This window comes from Suncus etruscus, chromosome 9, assembly GCF_024139225.1.
Source record: "Suncus etruscus isolate mSunEtr1 chromosome 9, mSunEtr1.pri.cur, whole genome shotgun sequence".
In the NCBI taxonomy this organism is placed as follows: Eukaryota; Metazoa; Chordata; class Mammalia; order Eulipotyphla; family Soricidae; genus Suncus; species Suncus etruscus.
The window spans coordinates 15,101,918-15,126,881 of NC_064856.1; the positions used below are offsets into that span (position 1 = coordinate 15,101,918).

The window sequence follows — 24,964 nt, forward strand, 5'->3', positions numbered from 1 at the left end:
TGGTGATGCTCAGGATTACTCCTGGCTCTGCAATCAGGAATCACTCCTGGCAATGCTCAGGGGATCATACAGGATGCTTTGGATTGGACCCGAGTTGACTGTATGCAAGGCAAACACCCTATCTGTTGTACTATCACTCTGGCTCCCTGTTTATCTTTTAAAGACCAAATCTCTATCCTCCCATGTCTTATTCAGGCTCATGTCTGCCAAATGTTTTTTTGCTTTTTGTTTTTAGCATTTGTTCAAATGGTTTTATGAGACATCTGTTGGAAATGGGGGAAAATTTTTTTGTGGTTGAACTCACAAACATTCTAAAATACTTTACTATGTGGCAGATGGTACATATCATTCTAACTTGACATTGACCCAGGAAATATGTGCCAGGCATAATACCTTTATGAAAATAACAGCCAACATCTATATGGTATTTGTTACAGACATGGTTCTAAAGACATATTAAATGTCTCATTTCTTCCTGGCTGCCTTTGCCCCAAACAGTTGCCCCATTTCAAAGACAAGCCTACTGCAAAGAGGTTAAGTAAGGTTCCCAACGACACACAGCAGGTATGTGACATAGCTGTCCCTCCACCACCCCTCTCCAAAGACACAACTGGGAAAAGACAAACATAGGAAAAGATGCCTGTACCTCGACTCAACTCAGCAAGTACCAACATATTCGTGTGCTGCTGAAAAGGTGAGTGTGAAAGAGAATAGGAGGAGAGAAAGCTTTGCGGTCGCTTTAAAGGATGAGATGTATTCCGGGGGGCCCAGGAGAAGCCAAGCTTGCCAGGTTGAACAATGGCATGGAACTGCCAAGCACCTGGCAAGTTTTCAGAAAATGACCCAAAAGTCAGTCTTTTCTATTGTCCAGGCTACCAATTCAATGGGTTGCAAAGCACAAATAAGCATCTGCCATTTGGGCTATAAAGAAGAGCAGAGGAGATGAACCAACAGAACTTCAACCCCCAGAGATCTCTAAGAGTGCCAGGACAGCACTCTTTCCCCCACAAATGTGGTCCATGATTGCTTAAAAGGATTTCCAAGTGGGGGAAAAAAGCCCATGCAATAACCACAAACTGCACACTACAATCAATTCTGTGACATGCCCTCTAGCTTCCACGCATGCAACACTGGGCCTCATATGGGCCCCAAATTAGAACTCAGAAGACAGTTCAGCCCTTGTTATATGAGAACACTTATCAAACTTCTTCCTGAGCGCAGCAGCACGGCTGCCGACACAGGATACTGGAAGGCTACCTAGGACCTCGCTCAGAGCTCCACTGATGGCTCCTGACTGGCTGCAAATAAGCAATAAGCAGATGAGCATCCAGGAATTTCCGACCGTTTGTGAGTCGAGGGCTGGAAGGAGTCAAATCTTGAAATCTTTAAAACAACAACAACAAAAACCATAAACCTCAACAAAACCAACAACAACAAAAAAAAAAAAAAAAAAAAAACCCATCCAGTGGCTTCCTAATGACTCCCCAGGCGGAGGATGAAAAGCTTCTTTCCAAACAATACAATCTGCAAGATTCAGCATTTGTTGGTGGGTTTGGCAACATGGGAAACACAAAGGGGGCTTTTGTGTAAATTGCTGTTTCTGGGTTTTACAGGCAGCAGCCAGGCTCGCTGTTCCCTGCTCCTCTCCAACTATTCTCACACAGGGGAAGGATGGTAATTAAAATCAGCCTACAGCCCTGGGCAGGAAGGGCAGGAAGGCTTGCTCAAAAGAAGGCCCACTGCAATTAACCCCTGGAAGGTAAGCCTGCACAAAGGACATTGTGGGGACAAGGCGAAGAAGCACCTGCCACAGGGCACCTTCACAGGTGACTCCAAGTAAAAGGACGCCCCAACATCCTCCTCTTTCTGCAGTGTTCAAAGCAAACAGAAAGGTCCTTCATTCTTTTTCTTTCTTTCTTTCTTTTTTTTTTTTTTAAATGTAGCTGTTCTCTCTAGGATGGTGCTTGGAAGAAAGACAGAAATAGGAATTTTCATCATGCCCAGTCACAGATGGCCCTGCTGGATTCGAGCCTTGCTCTCCTGTAAGAGCCAACCCTCAGAGCAAGGGAGCATGGCCCATCTTGTCCCATCAAATGCCAGCAGAGAACAGGGCATGTGGACAATGACTAGACAGGAGGAAGAGAGCTAGGCATTCAACAAGAGGGTCTCAAAATCAAGTGGGGACCCATTCCCACGCATTCTGATCAACCAGGTCTTGGGAGGGGCGAGGAAGAAGTGCAAGCCAGCGGCTTCCAATCCAAGTGGCCACCGCAGTCTGGAATACTTCCACAGACTACAATCTAAACCAGCAATGTCCTCAACGAGGTAACGAGGAAAAATCAGAAGAGAGCAAGAGGAGAAAGCAACAGAGCCTGGAGGAAGCCGAGGAGGTGTGCGGTGTCAGGGAGGTGGGGGGCTGGGGAGTCCTTGGCCCCTGGCCAGATGGGAAGCCTCTCACCCTGGAGCCCCTCCAATAAGCAGATGAGCATCCAGGAATGGCACCCATATGCAGGGTGCCAGTGAGGTGGAAGGAGAGTGGTCAGGCAGGACTGAGAAGGCCAGGATCTGAATATGCATTTACAGCTCTAATCTGAGCTGAGACAAGGACTACCACGCTGCCCTGGGTGAGCTGGAAAGATTGTTCTTGCTTCTAGCATTCTTGGATCCCCTCTCTAATTATCTGTGAAAACTCCGCACAAAGGCCAAGGTCAGCAGAAAGCAGCTTGGGGCGGAAGGGGGGGGGGGAGGGAGTAGGAGAAAAAAGAGGAACACTGAGTTGGAGAGCTGGAAAGAACACGAGGTCAGGTCCCAGCAACTGTGTGGCCTAGGGGACAGCCATTCTGCAACCCCAAATCTCAGCTTCAGAGCCAGATCTGATTAGAAGCAATGATACTCATGACAGCATCCCATGCAACATAGGATGGGCCTGTCTACTGCAGACACCAAGAAGGCCAGGCCTCTAACGAGAGAAAAAAGGACTGTACAAGTCGCACGTCTACTGTCTGATTCTCCTCATATAGTCGAACCTTGGCACAGAAGTTTGCCTGAGACCCACCCAGCGCCATGTAGAGATAACGGCAGTGGTGATGCCAACAAAACATTCACACCTCCCATCAACCAGGCTTAGTTACTTTGGTTTGGGGGCAACACCCAGTGGTGCTCAAGGACCACTCGAGGGACCAGAGAGAGTGCCAGAGATGGGATTCGGGTCAGAAGCAATCAAGGCAAGTGCCCTGCTCCTGTACTACGGCTTGGGTCCCTCGCCCAGACTTACTGCTGAGACTTACCAGAGAGTCAATGAGAACTTCTGCACCTTCCTCACTCTCATGGAGGGTATCTATATCCGTTAACTCCTGGAGCAAATCAACCACAGCAATGGACACATGTGGAACAATGTTAAGGACATCACACATACAGATAAATCCAACAGACATTTTCTGACACCATTTGGTTCTCTCCCATTTCCTCATCCGTTCTTCCTGCTTGCATGGACATGTTATTAAAATCTCTCCCTTGGGGCTCTCCTCACAGTAGATTCTTACCATGCTGCTAACAGACCCAGTCTCTTCCCTTCCTGGCAACTCGCTCCTCAGGTTCACTGCACTTTCAGAAATGTCAAGACTTCACACAGATCTGCTTTTCCAGAAAGAAAAGAGGCCAAACCCCTTAACCTTTTCTCACAATTTAAAATTCTCGGAATTCTGCATAAGCTTAACTACCTTAGTTCACCTTTAAAGGTGGTAATGATTTCTGAGATGAGATGGCGTGTGTGCACCAGAGAGTTTACAAAGACTAAGGCAGGGTGAAACCAGTGGAAAAAGACAGAGGGTAGAAGTTAGATGGACCACATCAGACCTCATTGACTTCCCTTCTCCTTAAGTGTCAAACTGCTTTGGCCAACAGAAAAGGAAGCAGCACTGTGAGGATTAAACATTAGGCAACAGAGAGGAAGAAGGAAATATAATGAAGGAGAATATGAAGTGAAAGAAAAGTTACATGTGGAAATTAGAAGACAGAATTCCATTTCTATCCCCTAACCACCGCCCCCCCAAAAAAAAATTGTCCTAAAAATCTACATTTACCAAGTGCTGCCTTGAAAAGAAAACCCCAGGGACAGCAGAGACTACAGACAGGTCCAAAGAGCACGTGAAGAGGAAAGGAAAAGGATGAGGGAAGTGGATGGAAAAGAAGGAACTTGAACTCCAGAAAGAAGATATTTGAAAGAATATAGCTATGTGCTGGAGGCACTCAAGTGTAAGTGTTGGGGGTGTGTGGCAGAAAGGAAGTGTGATGAACAAGAAGGGGTGAAGGGGCCTGAGAGGAAGGAGACCTGTTATGAAGAAGCTCCAGGCAGAGTTTAAAAGCTGGACAGCAGGGGCCGGGAAGGTGGCGCTAGAGCTAAGGTGTCTGCCTTACAAGCGCTAGCCAAGGAATGGACCACAGTTCGATCCCCCGGCGTCCCATATGGTCCCCCCAAGCCAGGGGCGATTTCTGAGCACATAGCCAGGAGTAACCCCTGAGCGTCAAACGGGTGTGGCCCAAAAAACCAAAAAAAAAAAAAAAAAAAAAAGCTGGACAGCAGGGGAACCCTATGTGGTTTCACTAGAACTGGATAAAAATAAAATAGAAGGAAAATACAATACCTAGTAACAAGAATAACAGGACTCAATGAACATCTCTTGAAATAAAAATGTGGAGATTCGGGGCCGGTGAGGTGGCGCTAGAGATAAGGCATCTGCCTTGCAAGCGCTAGCCAAGGAAGGACTGCAGTTTGATCCCCCGGCGTCCCATATGGTCCCCCCAAGTCAGGGGCAATTTCTGAGCGCTTAGCCAGGAGTAACCCCTGAGCATCAAATGGGTGTGGCCCAAAAAAAAACAAAAAAAAAAAGTGGAGATTCATCTTACTCCTCTAGAACTGACTGGCTGGTCATAATGAATGAACAAGTGAGCTGTCTATATCTTATTCTTTCACTCTTGAAAAAGGTATTTACCCAGAATATGGCAGTGGTATCAAACATAAGGTAGATAAAGAACTTAAAAGTCTTTGGAGAAAACTCATTCATGCTTATATTCTTTTCTTTTTGGTTTTTTGGGCCACACCCATTTGATGCTCAGGGGTTACTCCTGGCTAAGCGCTCAGAAATTGCCCCTGACTTGGGGGGGGATCAAACTGCGGTCCTTCCTTGGCTAGCGCTTGCAAGGCAGATGCCTTACCTCTAGCAACACCTCACCGGCCCCTCATGCTTATATTCTTTATTAACAAAATGATCGCAAACTGGTGACACAAAAGATTGTGCATGGTACTCAACATACAGCAAACCAAAACATATACTGTTTGAATTAATCATGACAAGAAACACCAAGCCATCTGTGCCTCAGAAGAACTCATTATACTCCCCCTCCAGCTCCTTTAAAGGTCATCAGACCAACAGGGTATGGCCACTGAATCGCCCATAGACCTGTCACGTAAGGAGAATTCCCATTCCCCAGAGAGAAAGCTTGTAGTACTTTAGCAACTCAACTAAAGGTCACTGCAGTGCTCAGGAAGCAGGCTGGGCCTATCCAATTTCAAGAGAGATACTTTGGCCACCACATCTATACTAGTGCACAGGGAATGGATACCAGATTTAAATAAGACAGGTATCAGGTAGTTTCTGGTGACTACTCCAATGAGGAAAGAATTATCTTTTATGTCCGGCAAAGTGATTAAAAATACCAGGAGGAAAAAAACAACAAAACCCGATAGATACCTCATTCTCATTCTCCTCACCTAAATAAAACTAAAAACTTCAGTATTTATTCTCCTGAAAGTTTTTTAATGAGATGTAAAAATAAAAAAATAAAAAACCTGCTATTTGCATGTTTATCTCACCAATGTGACAACATTTCATCTGTCTATCCACCCATCCCCCCACTCTAGTCAGATGTCTAATTGGACATAGACGTCAATCAAGCAGAGGGTAAGACCTCCTTCCTGCATCCACAGAATAACACCAGACACTGTGAAGGACTGGCTTACTAGTATATGGGTGATATTATTCAACGACAGGCTCAAGAGACAGATGGAAAACTGAAGACTACATCCAGAGTAATGAAAATCTTAGTTGCTTATATCTCAAGTTCCTTGTCTGTAAAATGCTGTCTGTGATCTCTGCCCCAACTATTTCACTCAGTAGGCGAAAGCAGAAACTGAGGTCATGTGTCAAAGGCCAAGTAAGCCAAATATTGAGAAAATATGAAAGCACTATAGGAACAAAGCCTAACATTGACTATAAAATAATCACCAAGGCATCCCATGGGCTGGCTGGAACCCTTGTTTCTACCTGCTCGTTTCTTGATGCCTCAAAAATCTCAGCAGCGCCAGTCTCATTTCTGGGTCACGATGGACTGAAGAATCTAATTCTGTTTCAACTGTGCCACAGGCACTCATCCTGATCAAGTCTTTTCTCAGTCTCTAAGGTCTTATGGCCACGTATCATATTTTCCTTTGATTAGGCTTATCCCTGCCCAACAAGGTGTCCCATTAAACCCAAAAGGAGCTTTAAAAAAGGAAAGGGAAAGTCTGACAATGATGGTAGTTTTCTGTAAGAACAGAATAAAGGCCTTTTACCAAGATTTTACAAAAATCATTTCTTCTAATATTCCAGTGGATGTCTCTTTGCCTATATTCCTAACTCAGTTAAGAAGTTAAACAAGAAGTTTCCATCTACCTGGTATAACAGACACTCATCAGATTATTTTTCCCCAGATTTTTGGGCCATACAGTATTCAGAGGTTACTCCTGGCTGTGTGCTCAAGCATCACTCCTGCTGGGCTTGAGAACTATACAGGATGCCAGGGATCAAAGATGGGTCAGCTGCATGCAAGGCAAGCACCCTATTCATACTATTGTTCCTATCAAACTTCCAGAGATTTTAACAGAAATTTTAACAACCAGGCCACATATCTGCTACAGAGTAATGAATGAGTCCATAATTGCTAATATCAATCCTGGGGCTAAAGTGGATATGATTCAGGGAATGGAGGGAAAGACCAGAAAGAGGTCTTTTCAGGGAAAGACCAGAAAGAGGAAGGAGAACGGAAGCGAAAGACAGGTACACTGAGCGGACACTTTGTCCTGATGAGAAAATTCAGCACGGTCTGCCGCCCATCCAGCATTTCTTCACCAGCCGGCTCTGGACATGGGTGATAGGTTTTCCCACTGTAGTTACAATTTCATTTCACAAGGTAAAAGGCTCTCCTGTCCGAGCATAATAGGAAAACAGAGAGCCTGTCTCCCTGCGAATTACTAAAACACAGTTTCTGATAGCCTCTTCTGTCATGTTCAGGAGGAAGGTCTCCCCACCCGCTCCCTCTATTCCTGCCCACCACTGGGGCAATAAGCCCCTATAATAAGAGATGATTCGGAAGGCCGGCTGGGCATGAAACGGCCCATAACAAAATGGCTCTGAGAAAGAGCTTGGTCCCAAATAAAAGCTTAGAACAGAAACTGAGCATTAATCTCATTACTCTGCAATCAGATGAGTTCATAAGGAACGAAGTTAAATGAAGTAGAAGGAAAAATAAAAAACAGAAAGGTGTATTGGATAGGTGGCTTTTAAAAAAAAAAATCACTTCAAAAAAAGAATCCTCAAAAAAATTAAAGTGCACTTATGTATTTCCTGGTTTAATGAAACGCGTAGTTTTTCAGAAAAGGTTTTTTTTGAGTGTTTTTGTGGTTGTTTAAGGCCACATTTGGCAGTGCTCAGGGGTTATTCCTGGCTCTGTGCTCAGAAATCGTTCCTGGCAGGCTTGGGGGTCCATATGGGTTGTTAGGGATCAAACCTGGGTCCATACAGGGTGCGTGCAAGGCAAATACCCTACTGCTGTGCTATCACCCTGGGTCCAGAAAAGGTTTTGTTTTGTTTTTTAATTCCTAAACCAGAACTGTGACTAAATATGGCTCAATCAAAGATCAACTCCAAAACATAGACCCGAGATCTTTTTAAAGAATGAACTTTGGACTCGTAATTTTACCCCAACCCAAACAGGAGGAAGAAAATGTGCTCATGCAGTATTCAAACACCTACTATTAGCTAGTGGGCAACAGCACTGAACGGGTATCCATTCCAGTTAGGCTATAAAACCCCAACCTGCTAGAGTCCTAGGATTCACCTTGGATCAGAGGTAGCATGACAAATCCCTTCCCTAGACTGCCAAGTTGGCCCTGTTTACCTAATCTGATTTCCTTCGGGGGTGTTGAAATGCCATCCCACTGAATGGGTGGTTCATCATCAGTGCAGAGGATCATGGCCAATGAGGGAAAAGTTGCACATACTTTGCAACATAACTTTGATTCTGAAGCTACCAAGATGAGAATAACTACTTGAGGTAAACAGTAGCTCCAGACACGCAGATCTTGTTAGGCTGTGATTGCAGGCGAGCGCTGGAGCACTCACCAACTCCCTCCCAGTCCAATTAGAAGAAAGCCCCGAGGAGGCTCAAACCCTCCATAGCCCTCTTCCTGCTCATTAACTCCGGGACTTGAACACGGGCACCCCTGACGATCAGGCCTATCCTTGGGGACAGTGTGCTGTGACACAGTGTGTTCCCTTTTGGCATTCTCAGACAGACCCAAACTGCTCAAGTTCAATTGATCCCTGCTGGTCTAAACTGTCTGCTCCTTATTTTTCAATTCCCACAGCAACCCACAAAATCTATCAGGGTAACTTGCCAGTCCTCCTGGCTTTGTAAACGCTCAGAGAGCTAAGCACTGGTTTTGCTGGGTGCTAAAGATCATGCCTCAAAATGATTCTTGACCCCCCCCCCAAAAAAAAGATCTGTCCCCTCAACTAACAAAGCAAACTTCCCCCCTTCCTGCCTCTTAGCCCCAACTGAACGAGTGGAGAGAAAGCAAACTGAATAAATTGGATCAAGACTACTCATTATTTTTCATTAAATAGGGCAAGTAGGTGTAGGAGTGATAGCACAGTTGGTAGAGCATTAGCTTGCACATGGCCAACTTGGGTTGGAGCCCCGGCACAACATATGGTCCCCCAACCTGCCAGGAATGATCCCTAAACACAGAGCCAGGGGTAAGGCCTAAGTATCACTGAGCTTCCTACTAAGTTTATAGTGAGACTCCATGAGCCATTGGTAAGAGCACATCCACTTCCAGCATATGAAGTATGACAATTTCCATTGCCAAATATGAGAATAAACTTGAAATGAACTCATACCTCCCCACCTACCAAATGCCTACTGGACAGCCAATTTCCTAACTGCCTGCTCAGACAAGACTGATCCCCAACTCTGATCTTCCACGGCATTTCCAAAGTGGAGCACTTCCAAGGAGTCACACACACAAGAATTAAAGGAACACAGCTAGACCTCACTCATCACCATCACCATCACCAAAAGAAGGAGCCCAATAAATGCCCTGATTTTCCAGACGGGTCAATGACATTGACCTAATTTGGTCAGACAGACAGACAGACAGACAGACAGACAGACAGACAGACAGACAGACAAGGGATGACCAGGGCAAGTAAGTGTGTGTGTGTGTGTTGTGTGTGTGTGTGTGTGAAGGGATGACCAGGGCAAGTGTGTGTGGGGGGTGTGTGTGTGAAGGGATGACCAGGTGTGTGTGTGTGTATGTGTGTGTATGTGTGTGTGTGTGTGTGTGTGTGTGTGAAGGGATGACCAGGGCAAGTGTGTGTGTGTGTGTGTGTGTGTGTGTGTGTGTGTGTGTGTGTGTTTGTAAAAGAAGGAGTCACTGGTCACCATCTGGGATTTCATCTCACCCCTGTTGTAGTCTATCTACCCTGTTCCTTTCAGCAAATTAAGTAAACATGGTTTAAACCAGGCCACAGAAATGGGCTAGAGGCATCTTCAGACACCATCTTCCAGTGTGCCTTTGGATTTATTTTTCTGTAGGAAGGCTCCAAAAGAATCACAAAAAGAGGCTCTAAACACATTTAAATGATTTACTTTAGAGGAAAAATTGTTTTTAAGGCATTATTTCTAAAAGGCAGCAGCTGTGGGCACCCACCTCGAGTTCCCTCCCATCGAATTCAGAGTGACTCTTCAACAGCGAGTGGGGGTCGGCCCCTCCCGCTCCAGCCCTCACCCCCAGAGGTGTTCTTCACAGCCCAGAATTCTCCTCTGCAGCCAAATGATGGCTGTGCTCCAGACTCTGGAGGGGGGACGAGGCCCAGAAGCGCTGACAAGCCCTCCCCAGCAGCAGTGATGCAGAGCGCCAGAATAAACCGGGAAGCTGCTCCTCACGGTTGAAAGGACGAGGCACAAGCTGTTTCCGCACATCCTCTCCTCTTAAGGTTACAACAAACCAGCCTCTGATCCAATTAAAATCCCGACAGTTTATGTTGTCTCGAGAAGGACAAAGGGAAGATGAACCTGTGCCTGCCGAGGATGGAGCCAGCTGTGTACGGTCTCAGCTTGATAAAGGAAGAGTTAAAAAGAGATTAAAAATTTAAGCCGTGACTGCCATAAAATTGTTTATTCGTGGTAAGGTGTTGCGGGCAGTTACAGCTGTACAACAGTAAATTGCTAACAACCGACTCCAGGAGAAAATTACCATTATAGATCACGGATAAGCTAAGCAGCAGAGTGCAAGGCTGAGAGGAGATAGAGGTGTCACCCCATGAGGTTATCTGGTAGATGTGAGCCAAGAGCACCAGCTCCTTCCCAGTGCCACTTTCAATAGAAACTATATGTTGAGGAGGATGATATTTCCCGTAATAGCTGTCTCTAATCGAGTAGTTAAAACATTTTTTTTTTCAAATGAACTTTAAATCGAATAGTAGGGCATCATTTAAAAATCAGAATTGAAAAAAATAATGCCACGAGGGCAGGAGGGCAAAGGCTGACACACCAGAGGTGAAAAACACACTCAAGAAACCAATGGCTTAGCTCCCTGGAAACAGGAGGAAAATGGTGGTATGTCAAAGTTATTATAAGGTGATTGGGTTTTTTCCCTTCTTAAAGACCAGAACTTAACAACTTGGAACATCTGTGCCCTTGCTTTTCCTGAGCATGCCCGTGTTGAACAGCACTTCTATGTCAGTCTTCCCCCCCAGCAGAAGCCAGGTGGGTGAATCAGCAAAACGTCAACCTCTTCAGGAGCTGCCATTATGGTCTGGGGTTAACAAGAGTAGAAAGAAAGTTGGGGAAGAATGGGAATGGAAAACAAAACAGGTGATTCCTGTATCAGCATATGGGAAGTTAGGGTAGGGGTGGAATATACACATCTACTGGGGATAAAAAAGAATACTGGGCTGAAAATCAGGGGTCTCAGCATGCCAGCCTCAACTTCAACTGTTAGCTGGCCAACACTGAATCAAAAAGAAAACACAACACAACACAACACACACACACACAAATAAATAAATAAATAAATAAATAAATAAATAAATAAATAAATAAATAAATAAATAAATAAGGGAGCCGAAGAGATAGCATGGAGGTAGTCCATTTGCCTTGCAGGTCATTGGTTTGAATCCTGGCATCCCATATGGTCCCCCGAGCCTGCAAGGAGTGATTTCTGAGTGCTGCCGGGTATGACCCAAAAACCAAAACAAAAAAAAAAAGGGGGGGGTGGAGAGAAAAGAAAAGAAAACACAAGGCACTGAAACACAAGGTCCATCTGATTTCTGAAATTGGACATCCTGAGGGATGAAGTGAGAGGTGAGGTCACAGCTAGACCTCTCAGAAGACCAGCTTTGAAAGTACTCATCCAAAGCTAATCAGAGAATAGATACCCAACAGTAAATGTTCCCTGACTGACACTGGTCTAGGCTAGTCTAGCACAGTGCCTGGTATAGAATACACATGCTAAGCATGCCTACTGGATGAAATCCTGAGACCCTCAAGGAAGCTCACTCAGAAAGCATCTCACAGACTAGACTGTTCTCATACAATGCAGAGCCCCACAGTGAATCCTGGAAAATGCAGGAGTGCATCCACCTAGGGACGTAGAGACCATTTCTGACTCCCATCGAACATTACATGAAGTATCAGAAATGGTGTGGGACCACCCTTCAAGAAGCCAGCAGTAAAATTATTCACTGATTTATTTCTCTAGGAATGATCAGGCAAAAAAGATCCTAGTTAGAAATACTCTCGGGAGAGATATTACCAGAAAGATGAAAATAACATGAAGCAGCAGCACATTCTCCATGAATATCATTCAAGCAGGACTAACTGCATTTGTCCCTCGCTTTCAGAAATCCAGATTCAAAGAGGACAATCACTGGAAAAGCACTCTCTTTAATGAGCACAACCTTGGCTACAGACACATCAAACACCTTTCCCACTAAAGCTACTGCATGTCTAATAAAGACAAATCATAAAATAATTTGGATGTCATGCTTCAGTTTTAGTTAAGAATAACTTGTAGAAAGTGCCTACTATGTGTCAGAAACTGCTTAGTACAACTGTTTTAACCCTCTCAGGAACCAAAAGGAAGAACATTAGCTCAACTTCTATGGAAGGGCCCAAGGGACAGATTTCACAGAAGAAATTAAGCTGGGAATCAAACCTGGACTGTCTGTTTACATCGAATGTTCTTTCAACCAATATTTAATGTTGCCATATCACTTTCTTTCTCAAGAAACTGAGGATACAGCAGTGTTCAAAATGGAAGCATCCTTGTCTTTTTGGATTTTTCACTGTGCTTCCCCACCACGGTTCATTGCCTCCTTGGTCTTAACCCAGGAGAACCATGTCTAGATCAAGAGATTCACATCCTGTCAAGCCAGATTCATATCCCATTGGGAATTGCCTCACTAACAGGCCTCCAAAGCCAGATCCTAAAACAAATAGCTGAAGTATGAATAGACATAGCATGATGAATTCTAGTACTTCTAAGAGCAAAAAGAACAATTAAGAATTGCCCGAAATTTATCATTAGTTTTTTTTTTCTTTTTAAATCCAGATTTCAAATGAGGAAAGAGCAGCGTGTGTTTCAGATGGGAAGTCATTAGAATGGAAATAAAAAGCGGAGACGTGACAGCTGACGGCAGAGACAGACAGGAAAGGAAGGCCACAGAACTCCCCCGCGTCAGCCTGCCTGCTCAGAAAGGATATCTGTGTTATCGTGTCCCAGCAAGCCGAGAAGAGACTGCACGGCATTCAGCTCCACCAGAAGGTGGTAGAGGTCTGGCATGGTGGCCACCACATGCATCTCCTGAATGATGTCGTTGAGGTCCAGCTCGGATTCCATAAACCTGGCAGGGGAGAAGAAGACAGCCATCACTAGAAGGAAAGGATGAGGAGCAAACAGCAGCACAGTCCAGACGGAGAGACAATCTGTCAAAATGTCTACAACAGACCAACCAAGAAGTACACTCGTCCAAACATCATACTGTCACACAATTTCCTTGGGAAATCGATTTCCTCATTACAAAAATCAATCTTGGATTCAGATCTCATTATAGGATTGCCTTTGCTCTCGCCGTCAAAAGTTACCTTTCAGAGGCTCCCAAAGTGTTATGCAACATCAAGTGATTTGCCCACCAGTCCTGGGGATCAGCAACTAGTCCACACTGGCTGTGGCAATTCACTGTGTTGCTTTGAACACTCTGAGTTCTGAAGCCAAAAGTGGGCTTTTTTTCCCCCACTTTAGTCACCACTTCAGCACACAGGTCATATTTGTCCCCCATCCAAACGAAGGTGCTGAAATTTTCGTGCCATGCCCAAATACCTTCCTCACCTCCAGGGAGCTGACGTAGATCCCAGAGGAAAGCTAATGTCACCTCATGACAGTCAATGATTACCACTCTACCTATGAAGTAGGATATTTCCCTCAATTCCACAGCTGAACTTTCCAACACACCTTTGCCCAGGCTCTAAAAACGGCATTGCTGGGGCCGGAGCATTAGCACAATGGGTAGAGTGTCTGCCTGGCATGCAGATGGCCCATGAGGAGTGATTCCTGAGCACAGAGCCATGTTATCCCATTATCACATGCTAACCGCTGTGACCCCAAAACAAACAAAAGGTGATGTTTTCCTTCATCTTGGTGCATCTTCTGCAATGTCTGACATCTAAGAAATGCCCACCAAGCCCCTGATGAACATGAAGGTGTGGAGAAGGTGTGTTCTAAGGGGAAAAAACTGAACAAATCTCAGTGATGCAAATGAACAATGCCTGATAAAAAAGTGACTGCTGAACAGAACTGAGCCAGACTGCCCAGATCTGAACCTAATGGAGCTACACACTTACCTACTCAGCCTCCCTGTGTCTCAATGGCTTCATTTGTAAACGGGAATCAGGAGAAACCTGTCTCGTGCACTCCTATAAAGACTAAATAAATGCATAACAAACAAAAATTTGGGCTTTGTTTAGGTATTTGGTTTTGGGTGCCATATCTGATGATGCTAAAAAATTACTACTGTCAGTACTCAGGGGGCCATATGTGTTGCTGGGGACCAAACTTGGGTAGGCTGTATGCAAGGCAAAAGCTTAACCTGCTGTTCTATCACTTTAGACCCAAAGTACTTTAAAAATTAATATAATAGGGGGCCAGCACAGTGGCACTAGAGGTAAGGTGTCTTCCTTACCAGCGCTAGCCAAGGACTGATCGCAGTTCGATCCCCCCGCATCCCATATGGTCCCCCAAGCCAGGAGCGACTTCTGAGCGCATAGCCAGGAGTAACCCCCTGAGTGTCACCGGGTGTGGCCCAAAAAAACAAACAAACAAAAAAATAAAAGCCTGAGATACACGTTTCTCCTTTCATTTCTTCTACAACTACTGCTATTATAACATGTGTGTCTTACTTAGAATATAAGCTTCTTGGGGCCGGTGAGGTGGCGCTAGAGGTATGTCTGCCTTGCAAGTGCTAGCTAAGGAAGGACTGCCGATCCCCCGGCGTCCCATATGGTCGTCCCCCCCCAAGCCAGGGGCAATTTCTGAGCGCTTAGCGAGGAGTAACCCCTGAGCATCAAAACAGGTGTGGCCCGAAAAACCAAAAAAAAAAGAATATAAGCTTCTTAAAGATAGAGATCATGTCTTTGTCTCTACTTTTCCACAAATGCTTTCTTTCTCTTTTTTGAGAGGTGGGTTGAGGCCATACCTGACAATGCTCATGGGTTACTCCTGGCTCTGCACTCAGAAATCGCTCCTGGCAGGCTCGGGGGACCATATGGGATGCCAGGGATTGAACTCAGGTCCGCCCTGGTTCAGCCATGTGCAAGGCAAATGCCTTACTGTTGTGTAATTGCTCTGGCCCACAAATGCTTTAATTGAACTGAGACCACAAAGGGAAAAAAATGTAAGTAGAGTTTCTTTAAATCGTATAGAATCCATCAAGTTACAGATACAGAGGGGCTGGTTAAATATCACCTGCCCAGAAATCTGGTCCATAAAACACGACCATTTATGTAATTATAAATTTTTTTGTTTGCTTTTGGACTATACCAGATTGTGCTCAGGGCTTATTCCTGGCTCTGTGCTCAGGAGTCACTCCTGGCACTAAGGAGCCAGATGCAGTGCCTGGGATCAAACTCAAGTTGGCTATGTACAAAGAAAGCCTTATACTTACTGAACTGTCTCCAATAACCTAATTATTTTGATTTGGGAGTCATACCAAGTGGGACTCAGGGGTTACTCCTAGAAGTACCTGAGGGACTATGCAGAACCAGGGGTAGAACTCAGATCTCCTACAGGCAAATAACATGCACTGGCCACCTTTAAGCAATATCCCAAAACATGGCTACTTTAAACAATATCCCTCACTACCATTTTTCCCACCCCCATTGTAATCATAACACTGATAAAACTTTTCTGATTATACAAAAACTTCTTTTCATTAAAAAAAGAATTGGTGGAGCCGAAGAGATAGCATGGAGATAAGGCGTTTGCCTTTCATGCAGGACAGTGGTTCGAATCCGGCATCCCATATGGTCGGTCCCTTGTGCCTGGAGTAACCCCTGAGCACTGCCGGGTGTGACCAAAAAAAGTAGGAAGGAAGGAAGGAAGGAAGGAAGGAAGGAAGGAAGGAAGGAAGGAAGGAAGGAAGGAAGGAAGGAAGGGAGGGAGGGAGGGAGGGAGGGAGGGAGGGAGGGAGGGAGGGAGGGAGGGAGGAGGGAGGGGGGAGGGAGGGAGGAGGGAGGGGGAGGGAGGGGGGAGGGAGGGGGGAGGGAGGGAGGGAGGGGGGAGGGAGGGAGGGAGGGGGAGGGAGGGAGGGAGAGGGGGAGGGAGGGAGGGGGAGGGAGGGAGGGAGGGGAAGGGAGGGGAGGGGAGGGAGGGGAAGGGAGGGGAGGAGAGGGGAGAGGGGAGAAAAGAAAAAAAAAGAAAAGAAAAAGAAACAGTCCTTCAAAATCCAGACACATCAGATATCTATGAAAAGGCACAATGTTATCTTAAGATAATGCTGAGCAGCCAACTCTAGATCTAAGGAAAGATGAGGAGGGGCAGCTGACACCTGGCCTGAATGAAAGTGGCCCAGAACTTGGACTTTGCAGACAAAAAGTCAGAGAGGAAAGGATAAAAGCTGAAATCACAGAAAATGCAAATAGACATGAAGAAATGTCTTTTCAGAATTTCCTTAAATGGGACACACTTCAAGAGCTGCATTTAAAAACAAAGCACATATTCTGAATAATTCCCCTCAACTTCAAGATTAAGTTGGGAAAAGAAAAAAATACAGTAGGTATGGAAACTAAAGAATGGAGAATTATATGGTGGCCAGTCCTCAAGGGAAGGCTGGGGGAGGCACTTACTCCAGACTTGGGAATCACTGATAAAATTTGATTTTCCTGCTTAAAAATACATAAATAAGGAGTTGGAGTAATAACATTGGGTAGGGTGATTGTCTTGCCCTAGTTCAATCCCTAGCATCTCATATTGTTCCCAGGGCATCTTCAGGAATAATTCGTTTCCCCCCCCCCCCTTCAGGAATAATTCTTTGTTTTTGGGTCACACCCAGTAGCGCTCTGGGGTTACTCCTGGCTCTACACTCAGAAATCTCTCCTGACAGGCTCAAGAGACAATATAGGATGCCGGGATTCGAGCCACCATTCTAGGAATAATTCTTAAGTGCAGAGCCAGGAATAACCCCTAAGCATTGCCAGGTGTAGCCCAAACAACCAATATTTTATTCTGTGCATGTATGTAAACAACGTTCCTAGGGACCTACAGAGTTCTCAAAACATCGAAAAAGGACATGGTGAAGGACGGTGGTTCAAATCCCAGCATCCCATATGGTCCCCCCGCCTGCCAGGAGTGATTTCTGAGAGTGGAGCCAGGAGTGACCCCTGAGCGCTGCCAGGTGTGACCCAAAAACAAACAAACAAAAAATGTCAAAAAAAAAATTTTCGGGCCCGGAGAGATAGCACAGCGGTGTTTGCCTTGTAAGCAGCCAATCCAGGACCTAAGGTGGTTGGTTCAAATCCCGGTGTCCCATATGGTCCCCCGTGCCTGCCAGGAGCTATTTCTGAGCAGACAGCCAGGAGTAACCCCTGAGCATCACCAGGTGTGGTCCAAAAAAAAAAAGCAAAAAAAAAAAAAAATTTTTCTGGAATCCACAACATTAAATTATTCAAAGAATATTCCTATAGAAAGGTTTATTTTTTTCATAATTAAGAGATTTAGTGTATGTGTATGGGAGGATCAGGCTCTGGTAGGATATTGAGGCAGATCAGCACCCAGCTATTAGAAATTCCCAAACTTACTTTGGCTTATTACCTTCTTTTCAGAAAAAAAAAAGTCACTTAACATAAAGACTTTTCATTTAAAAAGTCACTGAGAAAAACCCCACCACCCAAGGAATCAGAATTTTACCTCCTTGAAGAAACCACCTGCCCCCCCCCCCCCAATCCCTGCCCAAGGCTGCTACAGTCTTACCGCCTTACTGGCACAGCAACACCAGTCTGGCAACTGAACTAGCTCTTCAAAAATCTGATATGAAAAACTGCCTAAGCAGTGTCAGCTGCCTGTCACAATTTTATGGGATGAAAGGAAGAAAGAAGAAAGAAAAGGAATGAAGGGGGGAAGGAGGGAGGGAGGGAGGGAGGGAGGGAGGGAGGGAGGGAGGAAGGAAGGAAGGAAGGAAGGAAGGAAGGAAGGAAGGAAGGAAGGAAGGAAGGAAGGAAGGAAGGAAGGAAGGAAGGAAGGAAGGAAGGAAGGAAGGAAGGAAGGAAGGAAGGAAGGAAGGAAGGAAGGAAGGAGAAAACAAAAAGTCAACAATAGAACTCATACCCTATCTACAACAAGCTATACAGAGTGGAACAGTTACACTAGCACTGGGGCGGGGGGGGGGGGGAGAGTAAAGGAGGGAGATAGGGGACACATGCTGGGAACAGGGATGAAGGGAAGACAACCCTGGTGGTGGGAATGGTCCTGATTCATTGTCACTATGTACCTTAAATATTACTGTGAAAGATTTGTTATTCACTTTTGGTCACAATAAAAATCATTTACAAAAATACTTGAGAGGAGTGGGGACAGTTTTTCATTTCAAGACACCTGAATCTTCACTAAAAATATTTTCTTGCGTATATTAACTATAAGACAAAACACAAATACAAAATACTTAGGAGGTGATTATCAAACCCTTTCTTTTTCTAACATGCTCACCTTATTAAAATGAACAAAACATTGCTTTGTTCTTTGTACAATATATCTAAGCACATACAAGGGGAGAAAAGATTTTATTATCTCCATAGATGTCCATTATAAAAATCAACTTTACTTTTCATTCACGTGGTATAGCAGTCAGTAAGCAGTTCTTGTGCTTTCTTATTTGTAGTCAATGTCAACTGCTCTCTGTAATTGTCTATTTACAACTAGTATTTGTTAATGGCGCACCAATCAGAAGTGCAAAAAAGTCTCAATTAATATTGTCTTTACAAATGACTTTACCTTGGAGTTATAAAAGTAATTATTGGTTCCTTATTGGATGCAGTAGAATTGAGATTTCAGTCAAGAAGCCAAGCAATTGATTAATTTTTATGTACTTTCAGATAAAATATTACATTGATTTTAAAAAGAGGAAAAGTAAACAGAAATCATCCATAATCTTATCTTTTTTACAAGCTAGATCTATATATAAGAGTCTGGTTACTTCGAAGCTGGAGCGATATAGCACAGAGGTAGGGCAACCTGGAATGGACCCAGGTTCGATCCTCGGCATCCCATTTGGTCCCCTGGCCTCCTGGGAGTGATTTCTGAGCAGAGAACCAGGAGTAGAACCTGAGTGCCACTGGGTGTGACCTCAACAACCCACTCCCTCCAAAAAAGAGTGTGGTCATTTAAATCATCTTTCTCAATTATCATAGCCTTTGCCCTGCTCAAAAACTGCTTGGAATGTATGCAATTCTAAATAAATTCAATTGTTGCTATTGTTGTTGTTGCTAGCACAAGCTGAACAACTGCCCTTCTCACGAAATCTACTGCCAGAAAAGCCAGTAGCTGTCAGTCTCTCCTCTCCCTAGGTGAAATCCTGCACTGAGCTCAGTGCAAGGGAAGCCTGGCCAAGACAGCTTCAGAATCCAGCTCAGCACCGTGTTCCACGAAGAGACCCATCAATTACAGCAAGTGTTTGAGATTAAACCTATCAAAAATCCGTGTTCTAACTAACTAATGCATTTTAAAAAGCGATGGTATATTTTACCAATCCTCTTTTGTCAGGCATTCAGACACCTTCTGATTTTTTTTCCCTGACACTAAGTGACACTATGATGCACGCATTCTTAATTACTGTGCTAGGATAAATTCCCAGAAAGGAAATTGCCGACTTAACAATATGGACAGCCAGGATGTCACTCACACTTGTAAGTGTGAGGCCCTGAGTTCAATACCTGACACAGCAAATTAATAAAGACTGTGGATAACTAAAAGATTTTGATATTCTGCCAGAAAGCACCAACAGTGTAAAAAATCTATTTCCATCCACCCTCTTCAAAAGCAGTACAAGCTGCTTTTGAATTTGAGGTGGGAATTTTTTTGAGAGGGGGGGGGGCTTTGTGTTTCTAATACTAAAACTGTCAAAATTTTGTAAAATTTACTAGTCACCTGAACTTCTTCTATGCCATTAGCTCATCTTATTTACTAATTTATAAGCAACCTATGTATTATGAAAATTAATGTCTGTGCTACCAAAAGAACCAAAGGAAAATATTTTACACTTGACTTGTACAATGTGCTTTATGAAAAGAAAGTTTTTTAACGTAAATGTAAATGTAAAGTTTTTGAATAGTAAAATCTTCCTTTATGAACTGTATTTTAAATGCAAGGTCTTTCTTTATACTAAGATTGGTTAAAATCATGGTATATCATCATGCTTCACATATTTCATTGAAGAGTCAATAAACCTGAAGTTTACCTTAGAGCATGATATAGGACTTAAAAATATAGCTTTAGGGCCCGGAGAGATAGCATATCGGCGTTTGCCTTGCGAGCAGCCGATCCAGGACCAAAGGTGGTTGGCTCGAATTCCAGTGTCCCATATGGTCCCCCGTGCCTGCCAGGAGCTATTTCTGAGCAGACAGCCAGGAGTAACTCCTGAGCACCGCCGGGTGTGGCCCAAAAACCAATATATATATATATATATATATATATATATATATATATATATATATATATATATATATATATATATAGCTTTATTTTCTATAATATTTGGCCAATGCTCTCAATCTAGTCGTTTCCCACAGATCTGTAGAGATGCTACCTCTACCATACACTAAAAGTAAGTACTCCAATTTTGTGTGTGTGTGTGTGTGTGTGTGTGTGTGTGTGTATTGTTTTGTTTTAGGATCACACCCAGTGGTGCTCAGGGACTACTCCTGGCTCTGTGCTAAAGGGTTATTCTTGGCAGTGTTTGGGGACCATATTGGGATGCTAGGGATCTATCCCAGGTCAGCCACATGGAAGGCAAGCACCCTGCTCACTGTACTATTGTTCTGGCTTCACATTTTATTATTTTATCCCTTGTTATTCTACTTTTTCTTGTCTTTCTCTCTTTTCTCTTCTCTCACTATCTCTTTCTTTCATTCAATTTTTGGGCCACACTCAGCAGTGCCCAGGGCTTCCTCCTGGCTCTGCATTCAAGGATCAGTCTTGGCAGGGATCCAGGGACCACATGTGGTGCTGGGGAATGACAGACCTGAATTGGCCATGTGCAAGGTAAATGCCCTACCTTCCCTCCCTTGTTATTCTTTTACTTTCAAAGCTTGTCTATATGCAACTGAATCCAAGTAAATTCCTAAGTTATTTTGATCAAGATTCCTTCCACCTTAAACCACACTTATTTTAAAGGCTCCTCCCATGATTCTAACAAATATAATGTGTTGGTTTTTGGTTTGTGTTTTGGACCACACCCAGGGAGCTCAAGGCTCCCTCCTGGCTCAGCATTCAGGGAACAAACGGAGTGCCAAAGATTGAACCCTAGTCAGCCATGTGCAAGTACCTGCTGTACTATTGTTGTTCTGGGCCTAGACAGATCACATGTTTGGGGATATCACTAGTTCCCCATCAACCAAAGTGTGGAAGCCAAATTAGAATTATGACTGAAGAGCACTTAGTAGTGCTCAGGGCTTACATCTAGCTCTGTGTTCAGGAATCTCTCCTGGCAGGTTGAGGGGTCCATGTGATGTAGGGACAGATGATGTAGGGTGGCAGAGCTCTATAATCTCTGACTTTAACAGGTTCAGCAAAACTCTATAAAGTAAAACTCTAAGGTTCATTTGACTTATATGGTACTTTCTGAAAATATGATTTTTGAACAGTAATTTGGCCAAAAAAATTATTTTAGGATGTGACAGGTTTATTGCCTTTTGAGGGGAAAAAAAAGAGAGAGACATTCTGCCATAGCCAGGGACATTCTTAGCTCTGTGCTCAGGGATCACTCCTATGTGATCTCTAACCCTGACTAAAAAAAACAACAACTTCTTTTTTAGATCATGCTCAGGGTACATGATGGTGCATGATTTTTTAGATAGTGCTCAGGGATTAATCCTAGCTAATATTCAGGAATTACTCCTGATGGTGCTCAGAAAACTATTTGGGATGTTGAAGATTGAGCCCAGCATCTTGCATGCAAGACAAATGACCTAACAGTTTTATTACTGCTGTGCTCCCCCTCAACCCCCCAAAAAAAATTTTAACAATACTCAGGGCACTAAACAGTAATAAACAAAATCACACTGAATACAAGAAAATCATTTGGGGTTGGCCAGAGCAATAGAAGAGCCTTGCATGCAGTAGAAACAGGTTCAATTCTCAGCACCCTAGATGGTCCCTCAAGCACTGTCAACAGTGATCCCTGAGCACAGAGCCCTCTACCCCGCTAAAAAATAATAAACTACTTGGGGATTTTGTTGATAGTCAATGAAATGAGTGCTAGCCTGAAGAAAAACTTCTGGTAGTATCACTCAAGGTTCTCTATTCTGAAGCCTGTTTAGAGCACCTATTTTATTTTGTTAATTTTAAATCAACACCTCAAGTAATAACACAAAGCTTACAAGAGGCACTGAACACAGCCACTGACAGAATCAATCTGAAAGGTTCCTGACAGGTCATGAAAAGCTGTCAAATGTAACAGAAAGACAATTACCTAGGATTCGCATAGAGAACTACAGCAAGGAAAAAAGTCAAAAAAACAAATGTGCTGGGCGAAAAAGACAGAGTGTGGGAAAAGCACAGGAGTAGAAAGGACTTGAGTTGCCTGCAAATGCAATACAAATCAGACCAGGAGAGTGTTCTGCCAGGACCCAGACTACTTCTCATTCATCTCTGGACATCCAGACTGATCCACTGCAGAAACTCAGCAGATGGACTGGAGGAAAGTAGCGGCCACAAATGCTGCTGGGATTTTAGGGCACTTAAAAAAGATAATATAGAGCTATCACGCTGATGAGATGACAGCAAAGGTGTGTGACATCTGTTCTGGGAACCATATTCTAGGAAGGATATGGAGCCTAATTCGGAAAAGAAACAGTCAGGAGTTGATGAAGCCTTTGCTGTATAAATTTATTGGTTCCTTTTCTTTCTCTCTTTTTTTTGTTTTTGTTTTGGAGCCAAATCCAGCAATGCTCAGGGTTTAATCCTGCTTTGTGCTCAGGAATCACACTTCTGATGAGACTTGGGGGATCAGGCGGGGTGAAAGGGATTCAAACCTAGGTTGGCTGTATGCAAGGCTGGCACCCTACCCCCTTGTACAATTACTTTGGCTTTTTAACTCAGAGTGAAAAGTCAGCATCAGAGCTGAAAAATGACGAAAAGGGATTCTTTGGAAAATTAGATCCTTTCACTGAGTGACAGAAAGAGGAGGAGGAAAATATCAAGAATTAATAGTGAGGATAGACTGTACCTTTTCGATGCCTAAAATTGTTCCAAACATACAGTTTTAAACTTACATTTTTAAGTTTAGAAATTCTGAAAACTGAGGCTGGAGCGACAGCACAGTGGTAGGGCGTTTGCCTTGTATGCAGCCAACCCAACAAACCTGAGTTCAATCCCTGGCATCCCAGATGGTCCCCTGAGTCTGCCAGGAGTGACTTCTGAGCACAGAGCCAGGAGTAACCCTGGAGTGCCGCTGGGAGTGGCCCAAAAACTAAAGAATTCTGAAAATATTATGAGCACTATCAAAATATAAAAAAGTTATCTCTGGGTCAGGAAACATCAGAAAAATACCAAAGAGATAGGACAGAAGTTAACTGATGTTAAGACAGCACAGAAGTTATACACAGCAGACTGGTTTGATCCCAGAACCACGTACCTTGAGCACAGCTAGGAGTAATGCCTGAGCACAGAGCCAGGGCTAAGTCCTTAGCACAGGCAGGTATGGTCCAAGCCGCCTGGCTCTCTCCCCAGAATCAGTCATCAGGGGTCCAGCGTTCCATGAGTAATGACAATACAGTTGGAAATGCCTGAACTTGGGAACAAGACTGACATGGGTGACATTCACAGTCACACTATTTACTGATGTGTGACCACGAGCACCATGTCAACACATATTTACTGGGTCTGTGCTAGGTGCCAGTCACTGGGCTAGAGAGTCAGGTTATAACCAACAACCAATAATTGGAGCTTCTATAAATACAACAAAGAGTGTTTGGTGTTATCCAAAGGAATATTATTGGACCACAGAACACAGGGGCTTTTAAAAAGGGTGAAGAAGAGAGATAATATAAGCTAATCTTCAAAACTCAATTTTATTGTCTTCCTAGCCAATGCAGTGTATGCTGTAAAGGGCAATAAACAGTAAGTGCCTAAAAGTTGGGGCACACAGTAAGTGCTTGAGAAATCTAAACACCGCCCCCCCCCCCACTCTGCTATGCTATGAGAGAAAATTTTCTTTTTCTGCTGACAAAGAACAAGTCTATTCATCTCAAGCACATGCTCCTCCCAATATTTGCAGAGGGTTGTCTAGGGCATCAACATACCTTAAGTAACAGATGACTCACAGCTGGGGAAAAAGATCAAGTTCGAGGTCAGTGGGAAAGCAATAGAGCAACATATTAAAACAGTAACCCAGGCTGAGATGGGGTCACAGATTCCATCTGGTCTGACAGAAAGTTCTGCTAGCCTGCCCATGTACATTTGCTTCAAAACCAGCAGGATATTCTCCTTCAACCAAAAAATTGAATATTAGAAAATGACAACCAGCAACGGTCAAAATTACTAGAAAAAGCATCCAAGACTAGTGAATCCTGCAATCACAGGACCAGCGACTACCATCTAGGAAACATGGCACCTCTTCTGCTCAATTTCATCAGCAGTTCACAAAGGGTGACCTTGAGACCTCAGGACAGGAGTCAGAGATGGAGGGAGAGCTGTGCAAAGATCTATTAGATCTTTGATTTGGGGGTGGGGTAGGATTTGGCCACACTCAGCTGTGCTCAGGGAACCATATAGGATGCTGGAAATCGAACCCAGGTTGGCTGCATGCGAGGCAAATGCCCTACCTGCTGTACTATTATTCCTGCCCCTCAAATGTTTGTTGTTGTTTTAATTGTAAAA

The 24,964-nt window shown here is 44.1% G+C and overlaps 1 protein-coding gene across 1 annotated transcript in view; it reads right to left on the bottom strand.

Moving 5' to 3' along the window:
• Positions 1 to 24,964, bottom strand: part of CTNNBL1 (catenin beta like 1) — a 206,210-nt gene that overhangs the window by 119,814 nt on the left and 61,432 nt on the right. Inside the window, exons 4-5 of the mRNA XM_049779460.1 lie at positions 13,087 to 13,226; positions 3,288 to 3,385 (exon numbers count right to left, since the gene is read on the bottom strand). Coding sequence (XP_049635417.1) covers positions 3,288 to 3,385; positions 13,087 to 13,226 — 238 coding nt within the window. The remainder of the gene's footprint in view (positions 1 to 3,287; positions 3,386 to 13,086; positions 13,227 to 24,964) is intronic.